The 22,052-nt window shown below is 42.9% G+C and overlaps 1 protein-coding gene and 2 long non-coding RNA genes across 5 annotated transcripts in view; 1 reads left to right on the forward strand and 2 right to left on the reverse strand.

The window, feature by feature from the left end:
- Positions 1-2,809: 2,809 nt before the first annotated feature.
- LOC139032034 (uncharacterized) lies at positions 2,810-7,165 on the reverse strand. Of its 2 annotated transcripts, XR_011484572.1 has the most exons (3): positions 6,976-7,136; positions 6,674-6,773; positions 2,810-3,822 (listed from the first exon to the last, which is right to left on the reverse strand). It is a non-coding gene; the product is annotated as an uncharacterized lncRNA (long non-coding RNA). The 2 variants fall into 2 exon arrangements; XR_011484571.1 differs by lacking the exon at positions 2,810-3,822 and having other exon boundaries at positions 5,882-6,773; positions 6,976-7,165.
- Positions 7,166-16,934: 9,769 nt separating this feature from the next.
- Positions 16,935-22,052, forward strand: part of LOC110136880 (placenta-specific gene 8 protein-like) — a 31,975-nt gene continuing 26,857 nt past the window's right edge. Inside the window, exons 1-2 of the mRNA XM_070458214.1 lie at positions 16,935-17,098; positions 17,840-17,922. Coding sequence (XP_070314315.1) covers positions 16,950-17,098; positions 17,840-17,922 — 232 coding nt within the window. The 5' untranslated portion in view covers positions 16,935-16,949. The remainder of the gene's footprint in view (positions 17,099-17,839; positions 17,923-22,052) is intronic.
- The window catches only part of LOC139032035 (uncharacterized), a 35,002-nt gene continuing 31,196 nt past the window's right edge, over positions 18,247-22,052 (reverse strand). For both annotated transcript variants that reach the window (XR_011484573.1, XR_011484574.1), the window contains one exon: positions 18,247-19,238. This is a non-coding gene — a long non-coding RNA (uncharacterized lncRNA). The remainder of the gene's footprint in view (positions 19,239-22,052) is intronic.

Genomic DNA, 22,052 nt, shown 5'->3' on the forward strand with positions numbered 1-22,052 from the left:
GCTCAGTTGTGTCCGACTCTTTGCAACCCCATGGACTATACAGTCCATGGAATTCTCCAGGCCAGAGTACTGGAGTGGGTAGCCTTTCCCTTCTCCAGGGGATCTTCCCAACCCAGGGATTGAACCCAGGTCTCCCACACTACAGGCAGATTCTTTACCAGCCAAGCCACAAAGGCCCAGGAATACTGGAGTGGGTAGCCTATCCCTTCTCCAGGATATCTTCCTGACCCAGGAATCGAACCAGGGTCACCTGCGTTGCAGGTGGATTCTTTACCAACTGAGCCATCAGGGAAGCCCCTAGTTCCCAGACCAGGGATCAAACCCACGTCCCCTGCATTAAAAGGCAGATTCATATCTACTGGATCGCCAGGGAAGTCCTGGGACCCTGTATTTTATCTGGGCTCCTTCAGTCAGAGTTCCTCAAAATTTAAAGAAATGTAAGCGGACAGGCTCAGCATAACCTGATGTCTAGATTGGGTTGTGACTGATAGGGACACGTGGGCAGCAGGTAGGTGTGGGTGGGACAGAAGAGTGAAGCCTAGGAAAGTGAGTATTAAGGTAGATTCCAGCAAAGTCCAAAGGTTGAAGGAAGTGGGTGCGGGGAATACTGATGAGAAGTTTCTGAGAAGCCTGTGAAACAGCCTGGGCTCGGAAGTGGAACAAGGGTAAGAGTAGTGCGTTTTATAATTCCTTCCATCTGAACAGAGTTTTACAACTTCACACCGGTCATCTCCATTGACTTATGCAGGAACCTTTCAGAGAGAGGGCATGACTCGTTGATCTCAATGAAAAATGAGGAAACAAAAGACTCAATATAGGTCAGGCAAGTTCCCTTGGATAACCTTGGTGAATGGCCCTGCTGAGACTCAAACAAGGCCTTCGACTACACGTCACTTCCTCTGCTTTCTGAATGCTTGTTCTACGACCAAAGAAGTTAATCAGAGTGGTAAGAAGAAGCAACACCAGCATCAACAGCTAACATTTATTGAGCACTTACCTGGTGCCAGTTCTGAGTGCCTTGTGTATTTAATCACCTCTCACAGTATCCTGATGAGGTGGGTATTATTACCATCACCAATGTATAACTGGCACAGAGAGAGACAGAGCAAATCGTTCAAGAAGATACAGAATGAGCATTCAGGTCCAGTTATTCTAGTTCAAGAGCCCAAGTAGCTGATGAAGACTCAGTTCTCCTTAACCAAACTTCAGTCAGGTTCCTCTGAGATATCTTCCCCATCAGGTCTCAACCTTGTCCCTGTCCTGTTCTTGCTGAGTCTAATGCAGCAAGGATCTTGGTAAGTCCATTTAGAGAGAATTCCTCACCCTTAATATATATATGACTTTTGACTGCACTGTGTGGCATATGGGATTTTAGCTCTCTGACAAGGGATTGAACCCGTGCCCCTTGCAGTGGAGGCTTAGAATCTTAACCACTGGACTACCAGGGAATCCCTCCCTGACCTTCATATCTGATCAAATTCCTCATCCCCCTGCCTCCCCCATAGTTATCTCATCACCCTGGTCTGTCTTCAGCAAGAATCTTATTAAGTCAGTTTAGCAAGAATCCCCCTACCCATAATGTCTTCTCTTACTGCCTCTCCATTTACTACTGACCTCCTCAGACTGCTTGTCAGCTGTAAATCCCCAGCTGTGTTTTCTGTATTCAGAATTTTTGTTGTCGTTTAGTTGTAAAGTCATGTCTGACTCTTTTGTGACCTGATGGACTGTAGATTTCCAGGTTCCTCTGTCCATAGGATTTCCCAAACAAGAATACTGGAGTGGGTTGCCATTTTCTTCTCCAGGAGATCTTCCTGACCCAGGGATCAAACTCACGTCTCCTGCATTGGCAGGTGGATTTTTTACCACTAAGCCACAAGGAAGCCCAAGATATAATTTTTCTTTTGGGGGGGGTAGGAAAAAGCAAATTTATTTTCATTTAGACAAGATAAAAACAAGTATTTTTTTGAACATAGTCAATGAAATAAAATTATCATTATTCAGATTGTTTATTTGGTAATACAGGACTGGATATTTGGAAATCTACTGAACTGAATGGCAGGACAAACACCTAATAACAGGAATAGTTGCTTTTCTTATCATTCCATAAATCACCTCCTCTTTTTGAAGTCCCAGGGCCATCCCATTCCTTGGCCATAATTACCTAACTTGTCCTTGGATCTCATTATCTTTGTGGGGCTCCCATACAAACATAACTAGCTGTGTTTTTCTTCTGTTAATTATCTTATGTCAGTTTCATTAACAGACCAGCCTCAAGAACCTAGAAGGGTAGAGGAAAATATTTCCTCTCCTACACAAGTAATCCATTGATCTTGTGCAATATGCAACCACTCTATTGGAAACAGATATACAACAACAGACAAGACAAGGGAGTCCCTTGTCTCCAAGGAGCTGTGGTTTGACCAGGAACTGAATAATCTGAAATTGGGACAGGTCCATAAAGTCCAGAAAGCAAGATTCCTGTAGTCTTAGACAATAATCTATAGAAGAGCAGCAAGAATAAAGTCTTTGGTGCATCTTTATAACCCAGGGACCAACGCAATGATCCACTCAGCTTGTTGAGTCTAGCGTATGCAGAGCTCGCAACATCCAATGACAGTGGTTAAGTTCATACAGTGTGTTAAAATGAATGTTAATTACAACAAGAATGAAGCAACTGAAGAAACATGTTCTTTTTTTTTCTTTTAAGCAGAAGTGAGTTCTTTCAAATGTTACTGTTAATTTTTGCAATTGTGTCTTGAAAGCACTTTCCTGTCAACTTTTTCCATGATCGTGTCAACGCGGGGGGGGTGGGGTGGGGGGGGAGAGCAATGCAGCAGTCTGTTTTTCAAGATTTGTATCAAGTCAAACAACACTTTTCATCCCCACAAAGATGAGAGGTTCTTCCCTTGCTTGAAGTAGAGTAGGTGATGGGCCAGGTGCTACTTCCTCACCCAGGCTCTAATTTTAATTTTTGCTCCAAAATAGTGTATTTAAACAAAATTTTTCACAGTGTGTATTTCACAGGATGTGAAAACCCAAACCAGCTTCACTGGTCTGGGTGGGGTTGAACTTTCTGCCCACAATTCAATTAACCCACCTGTGCAGTAACTGAATCATCCCACAAGGCAAAACAAGCATGAATGTGTTTGGCTGCATAGGCAATAGAAATTAAGGGCTGGGTCCTGAAGCTTTGTTTTCAGAAGGAAAATACTTGTTTGTGATTCCCTTCCTACCATGATTCTTCCACCCCCTACCTCGCCCCAGTCCAGGTGGGGTTCCTGTGTTTTATCCTCCCAAAGCACCCGTTTGCAATGCATTTGTGATCTTCTGTGATTTTCTGTCTTCTTGCAGTGAAACTTCGGCTAACAAAGGACTGGTTTACTTGGATCTCATTTACTACGGGATCCTGGATGCCTGGCAGAGTAAGTGCTCAACAAATATGTGTGCTGATGACCAATCAACTGGGGCTTCCCAGATGGCTCCATGATCAAGAATCTGCCTGCCAATTCAGGAGATGCAGGTTCAATCCCTGGGTCAGGGAAGATCTCCTGGAGGAGGTAATGGCAACCCACTCCAGTATTCTTGCCTGAAAAGTCCCATGGACAAAGGAGCCTGGCTCGCTACAGTCCATGGGATTGCAAGAGTCAGACGCAACTGAACACAGATGCACGACCCATTGACTGTCCACTTTCTAGCTGTGGTTAACATGTGCGGAAATCAAGAGAGCCCCATGCTTATTCAGAGCAACTGAGTCCATCTTGACTCTACCTTTTCTAGTTTTCTGGAAGATTCACCCAGGCCTTCTGAACTTCATTTTTTCATCTGCAAAATAAAGATGGTAATAATAACTTCCTCCTCTGCGGCATTTCTAAGGAGCTAATATGATGATGGACTTGTAAGTGCTTAGTAGACATTCCAAGTACATCAGCCAAATTCAATTAAGTGGTGAATTTATCAGTGTGGATGCTATAAACGATGGTAGAAAATGAGTAACTTAAAAATTACAGAGACTTCCCTGGTAGCCCAGTGTTTGAGAGTCCGCCTCCCAATGCCGAGGACTTGGGTTTGATCCCTGGTCAGGGAACGAAGACCTCACATGCCACAGGGCAACTGAGCCTGCATGCTCTAGAGCCCATGCTCTGCAACTAGAGAAAGCCTGCACCTACAACAAAAGGCCCAAAGCACCAGAAGGAAGACCCAGTGCAGCAAAAAAAAAAAAAAAAAAATGCAGATATGGCTATGTACATCCTTGCCACCCAAAGTCAGTTTATCTGAGGATATCCATACCATGTGGGAACTCATGGAAGTGTCAGCAAATGAACACATTCACTGTCTGCCTTCTCTTGTCCTGACTATTTGAGTGCAGGCTCCTTGAGGCTGGGGAGCTCACTGAGTGCCAAGTTCTAGGTCAACGTCAGGCCTAACTGTATTCAATACTTGTTTACTGAATGAATGACTGCTTGACCTGAATGAGCTCTACACTTCCTCCAGCTGTTGAACCTTCGTGCACCAGGTGTGTGACTAATGCCTGGGAATTAAATTGCTTTACCTGTATTGCTCAGTTGTGTCCTACTCTTTGCAACTCCATGGACTGTAGCCCACCAGGCTCCTCTGTTCATGGGATTCTCCAGGCAAGGATACTGGAGTGGGTTGCCGTTCCCTTCTCCAGGTATCCAAACTCTGTCTGGATTTTAGTGTCTATGAATCCACCCCTGAATTTTGTTTCCTCTTGGCATAGAATTGTACCTAATCACTAATCCTCTGGATTAACCAAAGGACACACTCATTTCTATGGGTACCTACCAATTCTGGTTTCCCAGGGATGTCGTAAGGACACCCACCCGGGCAGAACTTCCAGGAAACTGACCCAATAAGAAAGTTACCATCAGAGTGGCTGCCGGGGTGGGATGGGGAAGGAAATAGGGAGGTTTTGTTTAATGAATATAGAGTTTCAGTTTTGCAAGATGAAAAATTCTGGAGATCGGTGGAACAAAAATGTGAATATATTTAGTTTTACTGAACTGTGTACTTAAAAATAGAAGATCAGTGTGGTGACCCAAGGACAAAACAGCAGATAAAACCCAGGAGGGTCTTGGAATGCAGGAATGAAAAAACCAAACCCTTATCATCCTTCCCTCCCCCATGTTGTAACTATTAATGGATTTCAGGTCCTCCTGAGCAGTATAACCTCTCTCCCCTGCTACCCCATAGGGAGAAGGTATTTGCCTTACTCTTCCCCCTACCCAGTATACATGCCTCATCCAATCAGCAAATGACTCACAAGACCCCTATCCCACTCCTTGTACCATGGCTATGAAAGTGGACCCTGTTCAGTAAGGGTTCTCTAAGGACTTCTGTTCAACGTCGGTCCTCTCTTGAGCTGGCCTGCTGTTAGAACAGCATCTCCCACTCTAATAAACTTTATTTCCCTCTCATTCTGTCTCATGTCAAAATTCTTTTCCAACCCATGCCTGGACCACGACAGTCAGTAAGTTTTATGTTGTGCATATTTTTTGCCACAATATTTAAAAATGTAATCATTGGAAGTCTCCACCATACACTCAAGAAAAAGGGTGAGACCTCCAAGGTATAAGGATACTGCATTTTATTTTATGACAGATTGTATTTAAAGCTTAGGTGTTCTTATCACCTCTGGAATTCTATAGCTTCAGAGAAGCATTGATCTGTAGGGTCAAATAGGAATAAAATATCATCCAAACATTTCACATTCCCAGACAAAAATAGAGCTTCGAAAAATTAGTGTCCACACTATAAAACAGTGTGTGAAAGTTATTAAATGCACAAAATACATGAACCTAAATTAGCTATAATGTTGCAGCCATGCGTTCTGGGAAACAAACTCACTCAGAAGGACAATGCAGATAATGGAGTGCAGTTTATTACACTGGCGGGCCCAAGGCAGAGTCTCCTCTTAGCCAAGGACCCCGACCAGTTTTTGTGAAAACTTTATATACCTTAAGTGTACATGCTCAAACCCACCTCCCCAAATTCCTTGAAACTAGTCTGGACAGGGTAAAAGAGAGATACGATCAAAGTTAACCCATGATTCATGTGTCATAAACCTAGATAGTTAAACCGTGGACATTTATCAATAGGCCTGTGGTCATACCCCATAAGCATAATGGGATTTATGACTTTGCTCTGTTACAGAGATAATTAGCATGTTCTTTTAGGCAAAGGAGAGTCTAGGTACAAGTTCTGAGGCTCCTTCATCCGGGGGGTCTGGTTTTCCAGTTTGTATGTTTCCATAGATACAGGGCACATAGCTCAAAGTCCACAGTCCGGCCCAAGATAGAGTCCTGCTTTCAAGATGGAACCTGTTCTGTCTGTTTCCTCCTTCAGTAACACTTAGGGGATTTTCCCCAGCCTTATTGGGATATCACTGACATATAACACTGAGCGAGTGTACGGTATGCAAACTGTTGAGTTGATACACTTACCTATCGGCAAAGATTACCACCTGCAGCTAACACTTCCAACAAGTCACACAATTACAGCTTCTTTTCTGTGCTGAAAACATATGAGATCTACTCTCTTAACAGCTCTGAAGGGCGTCACACAGTATTAACAGTGTTTGGGTTTTGAACAAAAGTTACTTAACTGGAAACTCCTCTAGCAACAACTACAGACCTGTGGGGTAGAATATACACACCTGGTTTTCCACCGTTACCATTCAACATCTCCATTCAAGTTACTCTGCTGAATTTGCACGCCTTTTGTCTTCTTGCTTCACAGAGCACGGTTACCTAGAGCTAACGGAAATAGGAAAAGTTTCAGTATTTACATTTCCCTTCTTTAGAAACCCAGAAACTTTCATCCATCAGCTTTGCCAATTTTCATATTTACACAACTGTTTCAGTGGCAGCAACACTGTAACCAGAGGAATTTACAGTTAGTCCAGGGCTTTCTCCCATTCCTGGAGAAGGCAATGGCGCCCCACTCCAGTACTCTTGCCTGGAAAATCCCATGGGCGGAGGAGCCTGGTGGGCTGCAGTCCATGGGGTCGCAGAGAGTCGGACACGACTGAAGCGACTTAGCAGCAGCAGCAGCGTTTCTCACATTCCCCTCTCAGTTTTGCTTCTTAAAGCATACGGCATCATTGCCCTGCCTCCTTTACAAAAATGTTCTCTACAACTTGTCTCCAGCTGTGGGTTTTTTTTTTTTTTTTTGGAGGGAGTTTCCTCCTCCTTCTCTGGCTCTATCCTTCCTGCTACCTTTCTCACTTGGTTTTCTCCTCTATTCACTCAGAGAATACTTCTAGAGGGGCGGCAATGTGCTCCCAAGAGGGGGTAAAATGGATGTATAGCCTGCTCCCTTGGGGTCTCCCTGAGACCAGAGAGACAGGTGTGGATCAAATCAACACAGGGACAAAGGTGGACTTGCAATGGCAGTTCCTGATGGGGGCACTGGGCCAAGGGGAGATCAGGGAAGGCCACTGGGTCTGAGCTCTGAAGGATGGGTGGGTGTCTGTGGACAGGTGAAAGGGCGAGGCCAGAACCCCAATGCTCTGTCTCAGGCAGCACCATCTTCACCCACATCCTTAATTTACATGGCACTTGTGGTTTACAACCACCCAGACATCACGCTGATGTTCTGTGGGGTGGAGGGCAGGCGTTAGTATTAATAGCTCTTCATGTAACCGAGGACACACACAAGGTTTGTTAAAGCCACTGAATGGTGTACCCAGGATGACGTGATCTGGGAGAGGCACTGGACTGACCTCAGGTCTCAGCCATAACTCCTGGGAATACCATCTCCTCTTCCTTGGTGACTCAGTCATTCATAAGATCTCAACAGAAAGTTCTCAGACCCACTTCTCTGGTCCTACCAGAGAATGAAAAATGCACTTTTTCACATTAGCAGCTGGATATTTCTACATGGGCACCCTAAAAAATGTCACTTAAGTAAAACATCAAAAACTGTTTGTTGTTGTTGTTCAGTTGCTAAGTCGTGTCTGACTCTGCGATTCCACAGACTGCAGCTCCTTCACCATCTCCTGGAATTCCCTCAAACTCATGTCCATTGAGACAGTGATGCCATCCAGCCATCTCATCCTCTGTCATCGCCTTCTCCTCCTGCCCTCAATCTTTCCTAGCATCAGGGTCTTTTCCAGTGAGTTGGCTCTTCACATCAGGTGGCCAAAGTACTGGAGCTTCAGCTTTAGATACTATTTCCCTTTTTCATAGTTTTCTTAACCTAATATTGGACATTTGTTTTCCCCATTGAACTACATGGTCATTTTATCTAATTCTAAGAAAAAAAAGACCTTGTTTTCATTCTAATAGAACTGCATGAAATCAATTTTAAAAGAATTGACTTTATTATAAGATTTCTCATCCAAAAACATGGAAATCTTTTCCAGCTGTTCAGATTTTTTTTGTTTTAATAAGACAGTAAGATTTTTTCTCTATATTTTCTGTTACTTTCTTATTAGAATTATTCCTAAGTAGTTTATAGTTTTCACCACTATTATATATGAAAAAAAATATGTTCCCATTTTTACTTTTTTGCTGGTTCTTATTAGAGCAGAAAAAGACCTTTTGATTTCTGTATATTTATCTAGTATCCATCCACTTTATCACATTCTCTTGTAATATTTGCTATTGGTTTGAAATAAATAGTCTTTTGCCTGTTTAAATAATTTTCTTTTATACCTACCTGCTTAGAATTTTTATTCAGATTGAATGGTTGTTGAATTTAAGCAAGTGTTGTTAGAATATCTGCTGATGTTTTCTCTTAGTTTATCAGTGTAATAGATTATGGTGATGGATTTAGAGACTAACCCACTCATGCAGTTGTGGAATAACTTATTTATTGTCTTTTATTTATTGCTTATTATTGTCTTTTATTCTTTTGATATAATGTATCAAGAAGTCTTCTATAATTGTCCTCTCTAAATCATCAGTGATATTAATCTATAATTATAATTAATAATTAAAAATAATCTACATGTTTTTTCTTTCTTAAATTTTGGTGTTAAAATTACATTGACTGAAAACATCATTTTAAAAGACTTTTCAATGGCTTGGAGGAGTGGCTGAATTTCCATTTATAACCAGCTCCCAGGTGATACTAATACTACCAGTCCATGAACACACTTTGAGTATCGAGGGTCTAAATTACTTAGCACTGGAATTATCAGACATTTAGAGGTAGATTAAAGCCCAACTCTGAGGCCATCGGGCCCTAGAATCTTTTCAGTATTGACTCCAAGCACATTATCATTATTCTGTTTTTGTTTTTTCTGTCTTCTTGGGTCTATTTTAATAGCTTGTGCTTTTGCCAGGAAATCACACATTTCTGTAGGCTTTCATAATCATTGCTGTAGAGTTGCCTATAATGAGTCTCTCAAATTTTAAAATTTCTCACATACCTATGGTCATGACTTTTTTTCTCATTCCTAACCTCTTTTATTTTCTTCTCTTTTTTTGACCTCGTCAACTTTGCACATTTTTTTGTCTGTTTTATATATAGTTTATTAGTCTATTCACTAACTTTTGGAGTTATTTCCAGCAGATTCTAATTCGTCTTTACTAACTATTTTAATCTATTATTTTTTCTATATCATTAATTTCAACTTTTACCTTTGTTGATTGATTTCAATTTCGTGTTTTCTTTTTCTAACTTTTTTAAGATGAATATTTAGTTCCTTTTTTTTTGGTTTTACTTTTAAATTGTGAAGGCATTTTAGAGCTCTAAGTGTTCCTTTCAGTACTGTTTTCAGGGTCCTATTACTTTCAATAAAAGTGGATTCTTCTTTTTTTTTTTTTCATTTATTTTTATTAGTTGGAGGCTAATTACTTTACAATATTGTACTGGGTTTTGTCATACACTGACATGAATCAGCCATGGATTTACATGTTATTCCCCATCCTGATCCCCCCTCCCACCTCCCTCTCCACCTGATCCCTCTGGGTCTTCCCAGTGCACCAGGTCCAAGCACTTGTCTCATGCATCCAACCTGGGCTGGTGATCTATTTCACCCTAGATAATATACATGTTTCGATGCTGTTCTCCTGAAACTTCCCACCCTCGCCTTCTCCTACAGAGTCCAAATGACTTTTTTCTTGTTTCTTGAGGTAAGCCTGTAATGCTATGAACCTTCCCCTTAGCACTGCTTTTACAGTGTCCCATAGGTTTTTGGTTGTTGTGTTTTCATTTTCATTCATTTCTATGCATATTTTGATTTTGTTTTTGATTTCTTCTATGATTTGCTGGTTATTCAGAAGCGTGTTATTTAGCCTCCATATGTTTGAATTTTTAACAATTTTTTTCCTGTAATTGAGATCTAATCTTACTGCACTGTGGACAGAAAAGATGACTGGAATGATTTCAATTTTTTTGAATTTTCCAAGACTAGATTTATGGCCCAGGATGTGATCTATTCTGGAGAAGGTTCCGTGTGCACTTGAGAAAAAGGTGAAGTTGATTGTTTTGGGGTGAAATGTCCTATAGATATCAATTAGGTCTAGCTGGTCCATTGTGTCATTTAAAGTTTGTGTTTCCTTGTTAATTTTCTGTTTAGTTATCTATCCATAGTTGTGAGTGGGGTATTAAAGTCTCCCACTATTATTGTGTTACTATTAATTTCCTCTTTCATACTTGTTAGCGTTTGCCTTACATATTGCAGTGCTCCTATGCTGGGTGCATATATTTTTATAATTGTTATATCTTCTTCTTGGATTGATCCTTTGATCATTATGTAGTGTCCTTCTTTGTCTCTTTTCACATCCTTTATTTGAAAGTCTATTTTTTTTTGATATGAGTATTGCGACTCCTGCTTTCTTTTGGTCTCCGTTTGCGTGAAATATTTTTTCCAGCCCTTCACTTTTAGTCTGTATGTGTCTCTTGTTTTGAGGTGGGTCTCTTGTAGACAGCATATATAGGGGTCTTGTTTTTGTATCCATTCAGCCAATCTTTTTCTTTTGGTTTGGGGCATTCAACCCATTTACATTTAAAGTAATTATTGATAGGTGTGGTCCCGTTGCCATTTACTTTGTTGTTTTGGGTTCACGTTTATACAACCTTTCTGTGTTTCCTGTCTAGAGAAGATCCTTTGGCATTTGTTGAAGAGCTGGTTTGGAGGTGCTGAATTCTCTCAGCTTTTGCTTGTCTGTAAAGCTTTTGAATTCTCCTTCATATATGAATGAGATCCTTGCTGGGTACAGTAATCTAGGTTGTAGGTTATTCTCTTTCATTACTTTAAGTATGTCCTGCCATTCCCTTCTGGCCTGGAGGGTTTCTATTGATAGATCAGCTGTTATCCTTATGGGAATCCCTTTGTGTGTTATTTATTGTTTCTCCTTTGCTGCTTTTAATATTTGTTCTTTGTGTTTGATCTTTGTTAATTTGACTAATACATGTCTTGGGGTGTTTCGCCTTGGGTTTATCCTGTTTGGGACTCTCTGGGTTTCTTGGACTTGGGTGGCTATTTCCTTCCCCATTTTAGGGAAGTTTTCAGCTATTATCTCCTCGAGTATCTTCTCATGGCCTTTCTTTTTGTCTTCTTCTTCTGGGACTGCTATGATTCAAATGTTGGGGTGTTTCACATTGTCCCAGAGGTCCCTGTGGTTGTCCTCATTTCTTTTGATTCTTTTTTCTTTTTTCCTCTCTGCTTCATTTATTTCCACCATTTTATCTTCTACCTCACTTATCCTATCTTCTGTCTCCATTATTCTACTCTTGGTTCCCTCCAGAGTGTTTTTGATCTCATTTATTTCATTATTCATTTTTAATTGACTCTTTTTTATTTCTTCTAGGTCTTTATTAAACATTTCTTGCATCTTCTCAATCTTTGTCTCCAGGCTATTTATCTGTAACTCCATTTTGTTTTCAAGATTTTAGATCATTTTTATTATCATTATTCTAAATTCTTTTTCAGATAGATTCCCTATCTCCTCTTCTTTTGTTTGACTTGGTGGGCATTTTTCATGTTCCTTTACCTGTTGGGTATTTCTCTGCCTTTTCATCTTGTTTAGATTGCTGTGTCTGGAGTGGGCTTTCTGTATTCTGGAGGTCTGTGGTTCCTTTTTGTTGTGGAGGTTTTACCCAGTGGGTGGGGCTGGACGATTGGCTTGTCAAGGTTTCCTGGTTAGGGAAGCTTGCATTGGTGTTCTGGTGTGTGGAACTAGATTTCTTCTCTCTGGAGTGCAATGGAGTGCCCAGTAATGAGTTTTGAGATGGGTCTATGTGTTAGGTGTGACTTTGGGCAGCCTGTATGTTGACGCTCAGGGCTATGTTCCTGCATTGCTGGAGAATTTGTGTGGTATGTCTTGCTCTGAAACTTACTGGCTCTTGGGTGGTGGTTGGTTTCAGTGTAGGTATGGAGGCTTTTGGACGGTCTCATTACTTAGTATGTTCCGTGTAGTCAGGAGTTTTCTGGTGTTTTCAGGTTTTGGGCTTAAGTCTCCTGCCTCTGGATTTCAGTTTTATTCTTCCAGTAGTCTCAAGACTTCTCCAACTATACAGCACTGATAATAAAACTTCTAGGTTAATGGTGAAAAGATTCTCCACCATAAGGGACACCCAGAGAGGTTCACAGAGTTACATGAAGAAGAGGAGAGGGAGGAGGGAGATAGAGATGAGCAGGAGGAGAAAAAGGGGGATCAAGAGGAGAGAGACAGATCTACGCAGTTCTCTGTTCCCAAAGTGTTCTCCGTAGCCCAGGCACCCACAAAGATTCACAGAACTGGATTGGGAAGAGAAGGGGAAGGGAGGAAATAGAGGTGTTCTGAGGTAGAAAACGGAGAGTCAAGATTGGGAGAGAATAATCAACACAGTCCTGAATAGAAATGGGAGCTGAATATTGGATTCTTAAATGTCCAAAATTTATATCACATACTGAAAAACAAAGATTAAAAATCTACAGTAGAGGTTAGACTCTTAAAAATACAATATTAAAAACAAGAACAAAAACACAAAAAATTTTAGAAATATATATATGAAGTTTGGTTTAAAAATAGGGCTTCTCTTTTCTTTTTTTGCAAGGTTATAGTGAAATGAAAATAAAAATTAAGGAGTAGTAGAGGAGTAATAGAGGACTTTAAAAGGGAATAAGAGAAAAAGAAAAAAAAAGAAAACAGAAAGAAAAAAACAAGAGAAAAAATTTTTTTCCTAATTAAAAAAATCGTAAAAATCTATGAAAATGAAAGTTAAGGAGTAATGGGGGAGTAATAGGGAATTTTAAAAGAAAATAAAAGAGAAAGAATAAAAAAGAAAAAAATTTTTTAATTAAAAAAAAAGTAAAAATAGATCTAGGAATTTCTCTGGAGCTGTTGCAGTCATTTTGGGTTTGGTTCAGTTTCAGATAGCTCCTCGTTCAGCTTACACTTCTTGATATCTACAGGCACCTTCTGATGTAGTCGGTGTTATCTACAGGGGTTTTAATCTGTTGCACCGGTCCCTTCTGAAGCGGTTCCCTTTATTTGGCTTTTGTTTGCCGGTCTCTTCAGTGTCTAATTTCCGCCCTGACACAGGCGGACGGGGGTGGTCTCTTGTTCAGGTTGCTGGTTCCGTCGTGTTGCGGGGAGGGACTGGCGCTGCTTTCCCCGTCTACGCTGCTCAGGCTCCCGGCTGCTCTATATGGAGCGGGCCCTGCGCTGCGCGCGGTTCCAGCCCTCGGGTGTTCCACAAAAGCACGGACTCGGCTGCGCCTGCGTTTGGTGCCTTCCCCGCCCCAGCGGCTCAGGCAGCCAGGAGCTTGACGGGCGCACTCTCCCTGGGTGTGGCGCGCCTTCTCTCCTCCGCCGTCCCAGTCTCAGTTTCCACCCACGCCAGTCGGGTGCATGCGCTTTCTGCCCTCTGCGTCCCCAGGCCCAGTCCCCGCCGGCGCCGGTTGGGTGCCTGCGCCCTGTGTCTCGCCGCGACCCTCCCAGCAGATGTCGACCATCCAGAATCTCAGCAAGTCTTTGGTTAGAAACTGGAGGCCCGTTTGCAGTGTGGTAGAGGATGCAGTCCTTGGGGCCAAGCCTGCCCCTTTCCCCTCCCCCCTGCCTCCTGCCTCCAGCAGGGCTGGGCTGGTCCGCAGCCGTCTAGCTCCTCCGGACTTGCTCAGTCCCTTTGTTCTGTGAACGGCCGGCAGTGTGTTTGGGCCGGTTAATTTTCTCTCTCTCTTTTGCTGTCCCACAGTTTAAGTTGGTAACTCACAAAAGCTCCCTCCGATTGCCCTCAGGGCACTCAGGCCCGGTCCTTACCCTAAGCAATGCCACCCGCTCCTCTCCGTTCCGCCCCCACTTGCTGGTGGCGGATGCGGGCGTCTGGGGTACTTTTCTGCTGGGAGTTGCTTTTAGGCACGTAATCTACGGGTTTTATTTATTTTTCTCCTCCCAGTTAGGTTGCCCTCCGAGATTTAAAAACTTCCCCAGACCCACCAGTGCGAGGGTTTCCTGGTGTTTGGAAACTTCCTATATTAAGACTCCCTTCCCGGGATGGATCTCCGTCCCTAGCTCTTTTGTCTCTCTTTTTATCTTTTCTATTTTGTCCTACCTCCTTTTGAAGACAATGGGCTGCTTTTCTGGGCACCTGATGACCTCAGCTAGCGATCAGAAGTTGTTTTGTGAAGTTTGCTCTGCGTTCAATTGCTCTTTTGATGAATTTGTAGGGGAGAAAGTGGTCTCCCCATCCTATTCCTCCGCCATCTTGGCTCCTCCCCACAAAGTGGATTCTTTTTCACTGGCTTCTAGAGAGTTTTTCCTATCTACATCATTCTTGTGACAATTATGATTGTCAATATATGTAAAAAGAGTAGTTGCCCTACTCTTTTTCATATAAGCAAATGTGCGTGTTAACTATTGTTATTATTTATCTATTTATTATAGACGATGTGAGAGGACAAGCCTGGAGCTATTGGTGACCCCTGTACCTTCATGTGAAGTTTGAGAAGGAATGAAGTTGGCCTGAAGCAGAGCAGAACTAAGACCGATGGGCCCCGATCACAGGGTTGGACCTGGAGCAAGCTGGTCCCAAAATCGGTTGCACCAAAGACTTTTCAGATATGAGGCAATAAATTTCCTTTTTTGCTTAGTGTGGTCTTCTCTGGTAGCTCGGGCAGTAAGGAATCCACCTGCAATTCAGGAGACCCCAGTTCAATCCCTGAGTCATGAAGATCCCCTGGAGAAGGGACAGGCTACCCACTCCAGGATTCTTGGGCTCCCTGTAGCTCAGACACTAAAGAATCCACCTCATGTTCGACTTTTGCGACTCCATGAACTGTAGTCTGCCAGGCTCCTCTGTCCATGGAATTCTCCAGGCAAGAATACTGGAGTGGGTAGCCATTTCCTTCTCCAGGGGATCTTCCTGACCCAGAAATCAAATCTGCATTGCAAGCAGATTCTTTACCAACTGAGCTATGAGCGAAGCCCATGACTAACACTTAATATTTACTGTTAATATTCTGTGATTGGAGTCAGAAAGAGTCTTAAACAATACAACTGCCAAGCGGTGCCCCAGGATAGAAACTTGAGATCCATTTCAATTTTGCTGTCTCGCTGTCCACATTCCATATAGCAAGTCTGCAGATTCTACTTCTTAAATTTCTTTTCATTATTCCTTTTCCCCACTTCCTTAATTCAAGGGAGAGGGGGCAAAAAAGCAGTATTTGCTGAATACTTATAGACTGCCAAGTAGTGGTGGTATGACTACATGACTTTAGTCACAAAGTCAAGTCTGACCCTTGTGACCCTTCAGACTGTAGCCCACCGGGCTCCTCTGTCCATAGCATTTCCCAGCAAGAATACTGGAGTGGGTTGCCATTTCCTTCTTCAGGGCTCTGACTCAGGGATGGAACCCAAGTCTCCTGCATTGGCAGGCGATTCTTTACCACTGAGCCACTAGGAAAGCTCAGACGGTTAGGACATGTTCACTATTTAATCCCAACAGTAACCCTATGAAGAATTTGAAACACAGAGATGGTGACTAACTAGACCAAGGTCACACAGTGAGCCAGCAGTGATTCTCACTCCAGAAGCCACACTGGGCACCCCTATGCCAGACTGTCTTAAACATTTACTCAGTGGCTAACCCCAGAAGCAATAGTTATAGAACTCCACCCCAGGCAGTGCCCATATGACACAGGCCAGTGGCTACTTAGTCCTTTTGGAAAATGGAAGTGACTCTCCAAAGCAGTCTAGTCAATACCCAACCTGATCACTTTTCGCCGAGAGTTTGTCATCAACCACTAAATCTCCACATTCTCAGCCCCAAAGCTTGTGGAACCTGTTTGCAAAGAGAAGAGCAACACCAGCCAGGTTGGAGCTATGCCACATCTTTTGATTAAAGAAAGACAAAAAAAAAAATGGCCTGGTGATTTTCTCAGCAGGAGTTCACACACAAACACACACACCCACCCACACACCTGTTCACATGTCTGTCTCCTTGAAAATATAGTTCCTGGACTTCTCCTTGTGGTCTAGCGCTTAAGAAGCTTTCTGCCAATGCAGGGAACAGGGGTTCAAGTCCTGGCCCGGGAAGGTTCCACATGCTGCAGGTCAACTAGGCCTGCACACTACAAATGCTGAAGCCCAAGCACCCTAGGTCCCGTGCTGTGCAACAAGAGAAGCCATTGCAATGAGAAGCCCATGCACCACAGCTAGGGAGTAGCCCCTGCTTGCTGCAGCCAGAGAAAGCCTACACAGTAATGAAGACCCAGCACAGTCATAAATAAATAAACAAATTTTAATATATATATAGTTCTTCATGGAGTCTTTCCCGTTGTTTTTGTTTTTAATTTTTTAAATGTTTGGCCACACAGCACATAGGATCCCTGACCAGGGATCGGATCCACACCCCCTGCAGTGGGAACTCGGCATCTTAACCACTGGACCATCACAGAAGTCCCTGTGGAGTCTTTCCTAAGTAGTCCTATAAACCTCTCTCTGCTGCCATTCCAGGACTCCTCACATAGACCATCTGAACACTTCCTACTTCTTCAGATGCTCCTTTCACTTCCTCAAATCCACCGAGCTCACGCCGGGACTTTGGCCCTCTCTTGGGATGCTCCTCCCACCCATCCGCACAGCCACCTCCCCATCCTCCTCGGGTGTCTGCTCCAGGGAGGCCTCCCCTGCCCATCCTGTCTGAGGTAGGTCCTGCCTTCCCCGACTCCCTCTCAGAACCACGGCCTCTTGATGACTGTCTTTGCAACCCTTAGAACAATACACAACAGTTTTATTCACTTGGATGCTGACTTGGGGTTTGTTTGTGTTTGCGTGTGTTTTTCTTTCCTCTTTCTCGTTTACTGGGATAAAACCAAATGGGCATCTTGAGAGCAGGAAACCTGTTTGTTGCTCTTATATCGCTGGTACCTCACACAGCCCTGTTGTGTAGCAAGGACTCAGTATATATGTATATGTTTGTTGAGTGAATGAATAAAAGGATCAGAGACTAGAATATAGAACCTGGGGGGCCTGATTTAACCCCAATCACAGATGACCTGCTGGGTCCCTTTTAAAAGTGCTCAGTTGGTATAAATGGGAAGAATGCATGAAGTTCCCAAATCCTAGCTCCTTCCCTATTTGATGGAACTCAATTAATCCCTGGGTGATTCTTTTCCTATTTCTGTGTGACTGGCTCTGAGTGAGTGAGTGAGTGTTCAGTCATGTCCAACTCTGTGATCCCATGGACCTCCCACCAGGATCCTCTGTTCCTGGAATTTTCCAGGCAAGAATGATGGAGTGGGTTGCCATCTCCTCCACCAGGGGATCTTCCTGATCCAGGGATTGAACCCGCGTTCTCCTGAATTGGCAGGTGGATTCTTTACTACTGTGACACCTGTGGCTGGCTAAGACCATAACTCTAAATATATTTTAATGTGATCCCACAGGTCCCTGAGTTTCACTCATGCCAGTGACAGAGGCCTCCCCCTGTCCTTCAAAGGGCTCAGCGTCCAGCTGGGGAATGGGGCAGGTGAGATATCCTACTGTGGAGGAGAGGGGTACACAGAGGGCTTTGAAAGAACCTTAAAAGGGGGGCTTCATCCTGAGAAAGAGTAGGGGTGATGGGAGGGGAACGCGACTCTATTGCATATCGTCCATGTATCTAGGCTCTCCCATATTATCTTATTTAATCCTCCCCAGGGCCCTGTGATGTGGATGTTTTCACCACTGTTTTACAGTTGAGAGTCATAGTGGAAAAATACAGACTTTTATGTCAGATAAGCCTGAATTCACGTTCCATCCTTTCAGATTAGCTGCTGTAGGGCCCTTGGAAACTATTTGACTTCTCTGGACGCAGTTTCCTTATTTTTATTATTGTAGTAACAATGACAGTTGCTATGAATGTCAAATGATGAAGATATATGACACATTAGTTGAAATGATTTTGTGCTTTAAGCACATGTTGATTTAATACATTACAGCCCTTTTTTATTAAGAGATTTGCCCAAGATCCACAGAATAAGTGGCCTAGAACTTGATGACCTGTTGCTTTGACTCTTGGGAGTCCCTTGGACAGCACGGAGATCAAATCAGTCAATTCTAAAGGAAATCAACTCTGAATATTCATTGGAAGGAGTGATGCTGAAGCTGAAATTCTACTACTTAGGCCACCTGATGCGAAGAGTCAACTCATTGGGAAAGACCCTGATGCTGGGAAAGATTGAAGGTAGGAGGAGAAGGGGGTGATGGAGGACCAGATGGTTGGATGGCATCACCAACTCAATGGACATGAGTTTGAATCAAACTCTGGGAGAGAGTGAAGGACAGGGAAGCCTGGCATGCTGCGGTCCATGGAGTCCCAAAGAGTCGGACGCAACTGATCCTCTGAACTGAACTGAACTAAAGAAACAACAAAAGGATATTTTCTTTTTTTTTTTTTTTTTTTTTGATACTGGAGTGGGTTGCCATTTCCTTCTCCACGGGATCTTCCTGACCCAGGGTCGGACCTGCGTCTCCTGCACAGGCAGGCAGATTCTTTACCACTGAGCCACCAGGGGAGGATATTTTCTATATGGGCCATACGATGTGTCTCACTTCCCAGATCATAAACTCTCCTAGGACAGGAATGATGTCACTGCTCATTTTGGCTGAGTGCCATGGTTTCGGCTCACACTGTAGTCTTCTACAATAAGATCATGTTGATTGTGCTGATACCTGAGTTTTCTAGTCAGTGGTATGTATGAATATCAGTAGACTTGCTGAAGGTCTCCCTAAAATCAGTGAGCGCTCAGGTACTCCTTTCCCCTTATCTTCCACCTCCAAGAACAACTTCTGTACACACAGCTCCTGTACACAGGAGAACGTAAAGTAGTTTCAGTGATATGACTCATTCAAGTTTTATATTCAAACACCACGGGAAAAACTCTACAACTTAAGAGTTACATCGAAAAGGATTATGTTTTAACCTCCGCTAAATGAACACACTTTAAATCAGCAACCAGGAAACAACTGAAGTTTTCGTATTCAGTATTGCGTATCTGTGTGCTTATCTACTGATTCATGAAGTGATTCAGCTCCTCTCTCATCGCTCTGCCCGGTCTCTAAGAACTGCCCATTCCTGTTGTGATTAAACAATAGGAATGGTGGTTTCCGTTAAAGCTACGCTTCTGTTTTCCATCCTTGCTTTGGTCCTCTGCATCCTTCATTGTTGTTGTTTAGTCACTAAGTCGTGTCCAACTCTTTGCGACCCGGTGGATTATAGCCCACCAGGGTCCTCTGTCCATGACATTTTGCAGGCAAGAATACTCGAGTGGGTAGCCATGCTGTTCTCTAGGGGATCTTCCTGACCCAAGGATGGAACCTGAGTCTCCTGCTTTGCAGGCAGAGTCTTTACTGCTGAGCCACCAGGGAAACCCTGCACCTTCTCTTTGTATGAAATTGTCCCTGCAGTGATCTCCATGATGACAGGCTTGCCTTCTAGACTCCAGGCTGCACACCAGCACCAGACTGGTGACTCCAAAATTGCCGCTGTCCCTCTCTGCACCCCTAACCTTCAATATCTTCTCTTGTCTCTCATTGGCCATACAGCGCTTTAGCTTAGAAAACAACCTGACAAGAAGGAAATCTAATATGTCTTTAGCATTTTTGAATCATAAGGCCAGCTGCTCAATTCTCACTTTTAAACATGTGTCAAGACACTTAAATGCCTTAGGAAATAGATGAATTCTAGAAATTCTGAATAAATAAAATTTGGACCTTCATAAGATGTGCTGTTGCCCAATCATAGATAAATCTTGCTGTCTAAGGAAGCAGTATTATCAGGCAAATGTCGCATAAAATAAATGGAATCAGATCAAGTGGAGTGTCCGCTTTCTTAAGCGGAGAAACACTGACCACCCCACCCCAAGCAGTCAAGACAGGCTTGCTTTCTTTCCTCCAGTCTTTCCACACCCCCCCTCCAACCCCGCCTTAACTGATGACAGCCCTGGGCTGCACAACAAAACGGTCGTGTTCCAGAGGTTTTTCCTGCTGATCTGAGCTGCTGTCTTCTGCAGTCAGCCTGTGTGTGGTGAGTATTTTTGCAATAACTTTAATGTTGCCAACTTCTTGTCTTTCTTTTTCATCCTCTTTCAAAAGAAAATTATTTTAAAAATAATAAATTATTGAGCCAGTAAATTCTTATCATATAACTAATATATGATAAGACAGAATTGAATAATAGGTGAATTTTTGTTAAAACCCACATGTCTGCAACATGTAATTGTCTTTTAACTTAAATTTGACAGGGGCGATTCATAAGATCCTGTGTATAGACTGTTTCTTAAAAATGAAGAGACATTTTTGAAGTGAAAAAATATTCTTAGTTATAAAGAAGAAATTAAGACTGGTGTGTTTAAGCAGATTATTCTAAATTCCTTCTAGAAACATTGTTATTTTATAATTAGTTTCAAGATTTGCTGTGGAAATTACCATTGCTAGATTTTGCGGTTTATTACTACTTTGCGGTCTGAAGTTAATTCTCTCTGTCTTTATATAACAAAAACAAATTTTTGAGATCATCACAGTCTGGCCATTTGTCACCTTCCCTGATTTGCATTGTTGTTATTATGGGCAATATTACCAAGGCAGATCTTAGTGTTTTCACTGTTGAGGGAATGATTAACTCTTCTCACGTGTATGATTTAAAGAAAGGGGTCAGGGAGAAAAGTTTTTTTTTTCTTTTTTATTTCTTAAAGATGGTTGATAAAAGGCATGACATATAGATGCATGTCTGGTCTAGAGACTTTGAAATTGTGCATATGAGACTTACTGTTTCTGTATTTGTACATTTGTTCATTGAGCCTATACTCTGTTCCAGGCATCATGTTAGGATAAAAAGATGAGTGGCCAGAATTCATAGAGCTCAGACTCCAGTAGAGGCAAGGGACCTGAAAACAGCTGATCTTAAAGTATCAGGTCAGATGCTCATACTCAGCCACACAGTCATGTCTGAATCTTTGTGACCCCATGGACTGTAGCCCACCAGACTCCTCTGTCCATGGAATTCTACAGGCAAGAATACTGGAGCAGGTTACCATTTCCTTTTTCTGGGCATCTTCCCAGCCCAGGGATCAAAACTGCATCTCCTGCTTCTCCTGCATTGGCAGGCAGATTCTTTACCATTTGAGCCTCCTGGGAAGCCTTGAGAGGCCTTGTGTGTGTGTGTCTTAGTCACACAGTCGTGTCTGACTGTTTGTGACCTCATGGACTATAGCCTGCCAGGCTCCTCTGTCGATAGAATTCTCCCAGCAAGAATACTGGAGTGGGTTGCCGTTCCCTTCTCCAGGGGATCTTCCTGACCCAGGGATTGAGCCCAGGTCTCCTGCATTGCAGGTGGATTCTTTACTGTCTGAGCTGCAGGCCCTCAGAGAGGCCTCTTGTTGTTCAGCCACTCAGTCCTGTCTGACTCTGCGACCCCCTGGACTGCAGCCCACCTAAACCGAAGGCTTCTCTGTCCTTCACCATCTCCCAGGGTTTACTCAGACTCATGCCCATTGAGTCAGTGATGAGGTCTTAAACACGCTGAAAAAAGTGTGATATGCTGTTCATCTACATTCCTCCATATGTAAAGAAGTCCAGCGTAATTGTGATTATTTTCCTCAAAGATTACCTTTATTTGAG

Source organism: Odocoileus virginianus, chromosome 29 (assembly GCF_023699985.2).
Source record: "Odocoileus virginianus isolate 20LAN1187 ecotype Illinois chromosome 29, Ovbor_1.2, whole genome shotgun sequence".
NCBI lineage: Eukaryota > Metazoa > Chordata > Mammalia > Artiodactyla > Cervidae > Odocoileus > Odocoileus virginianus.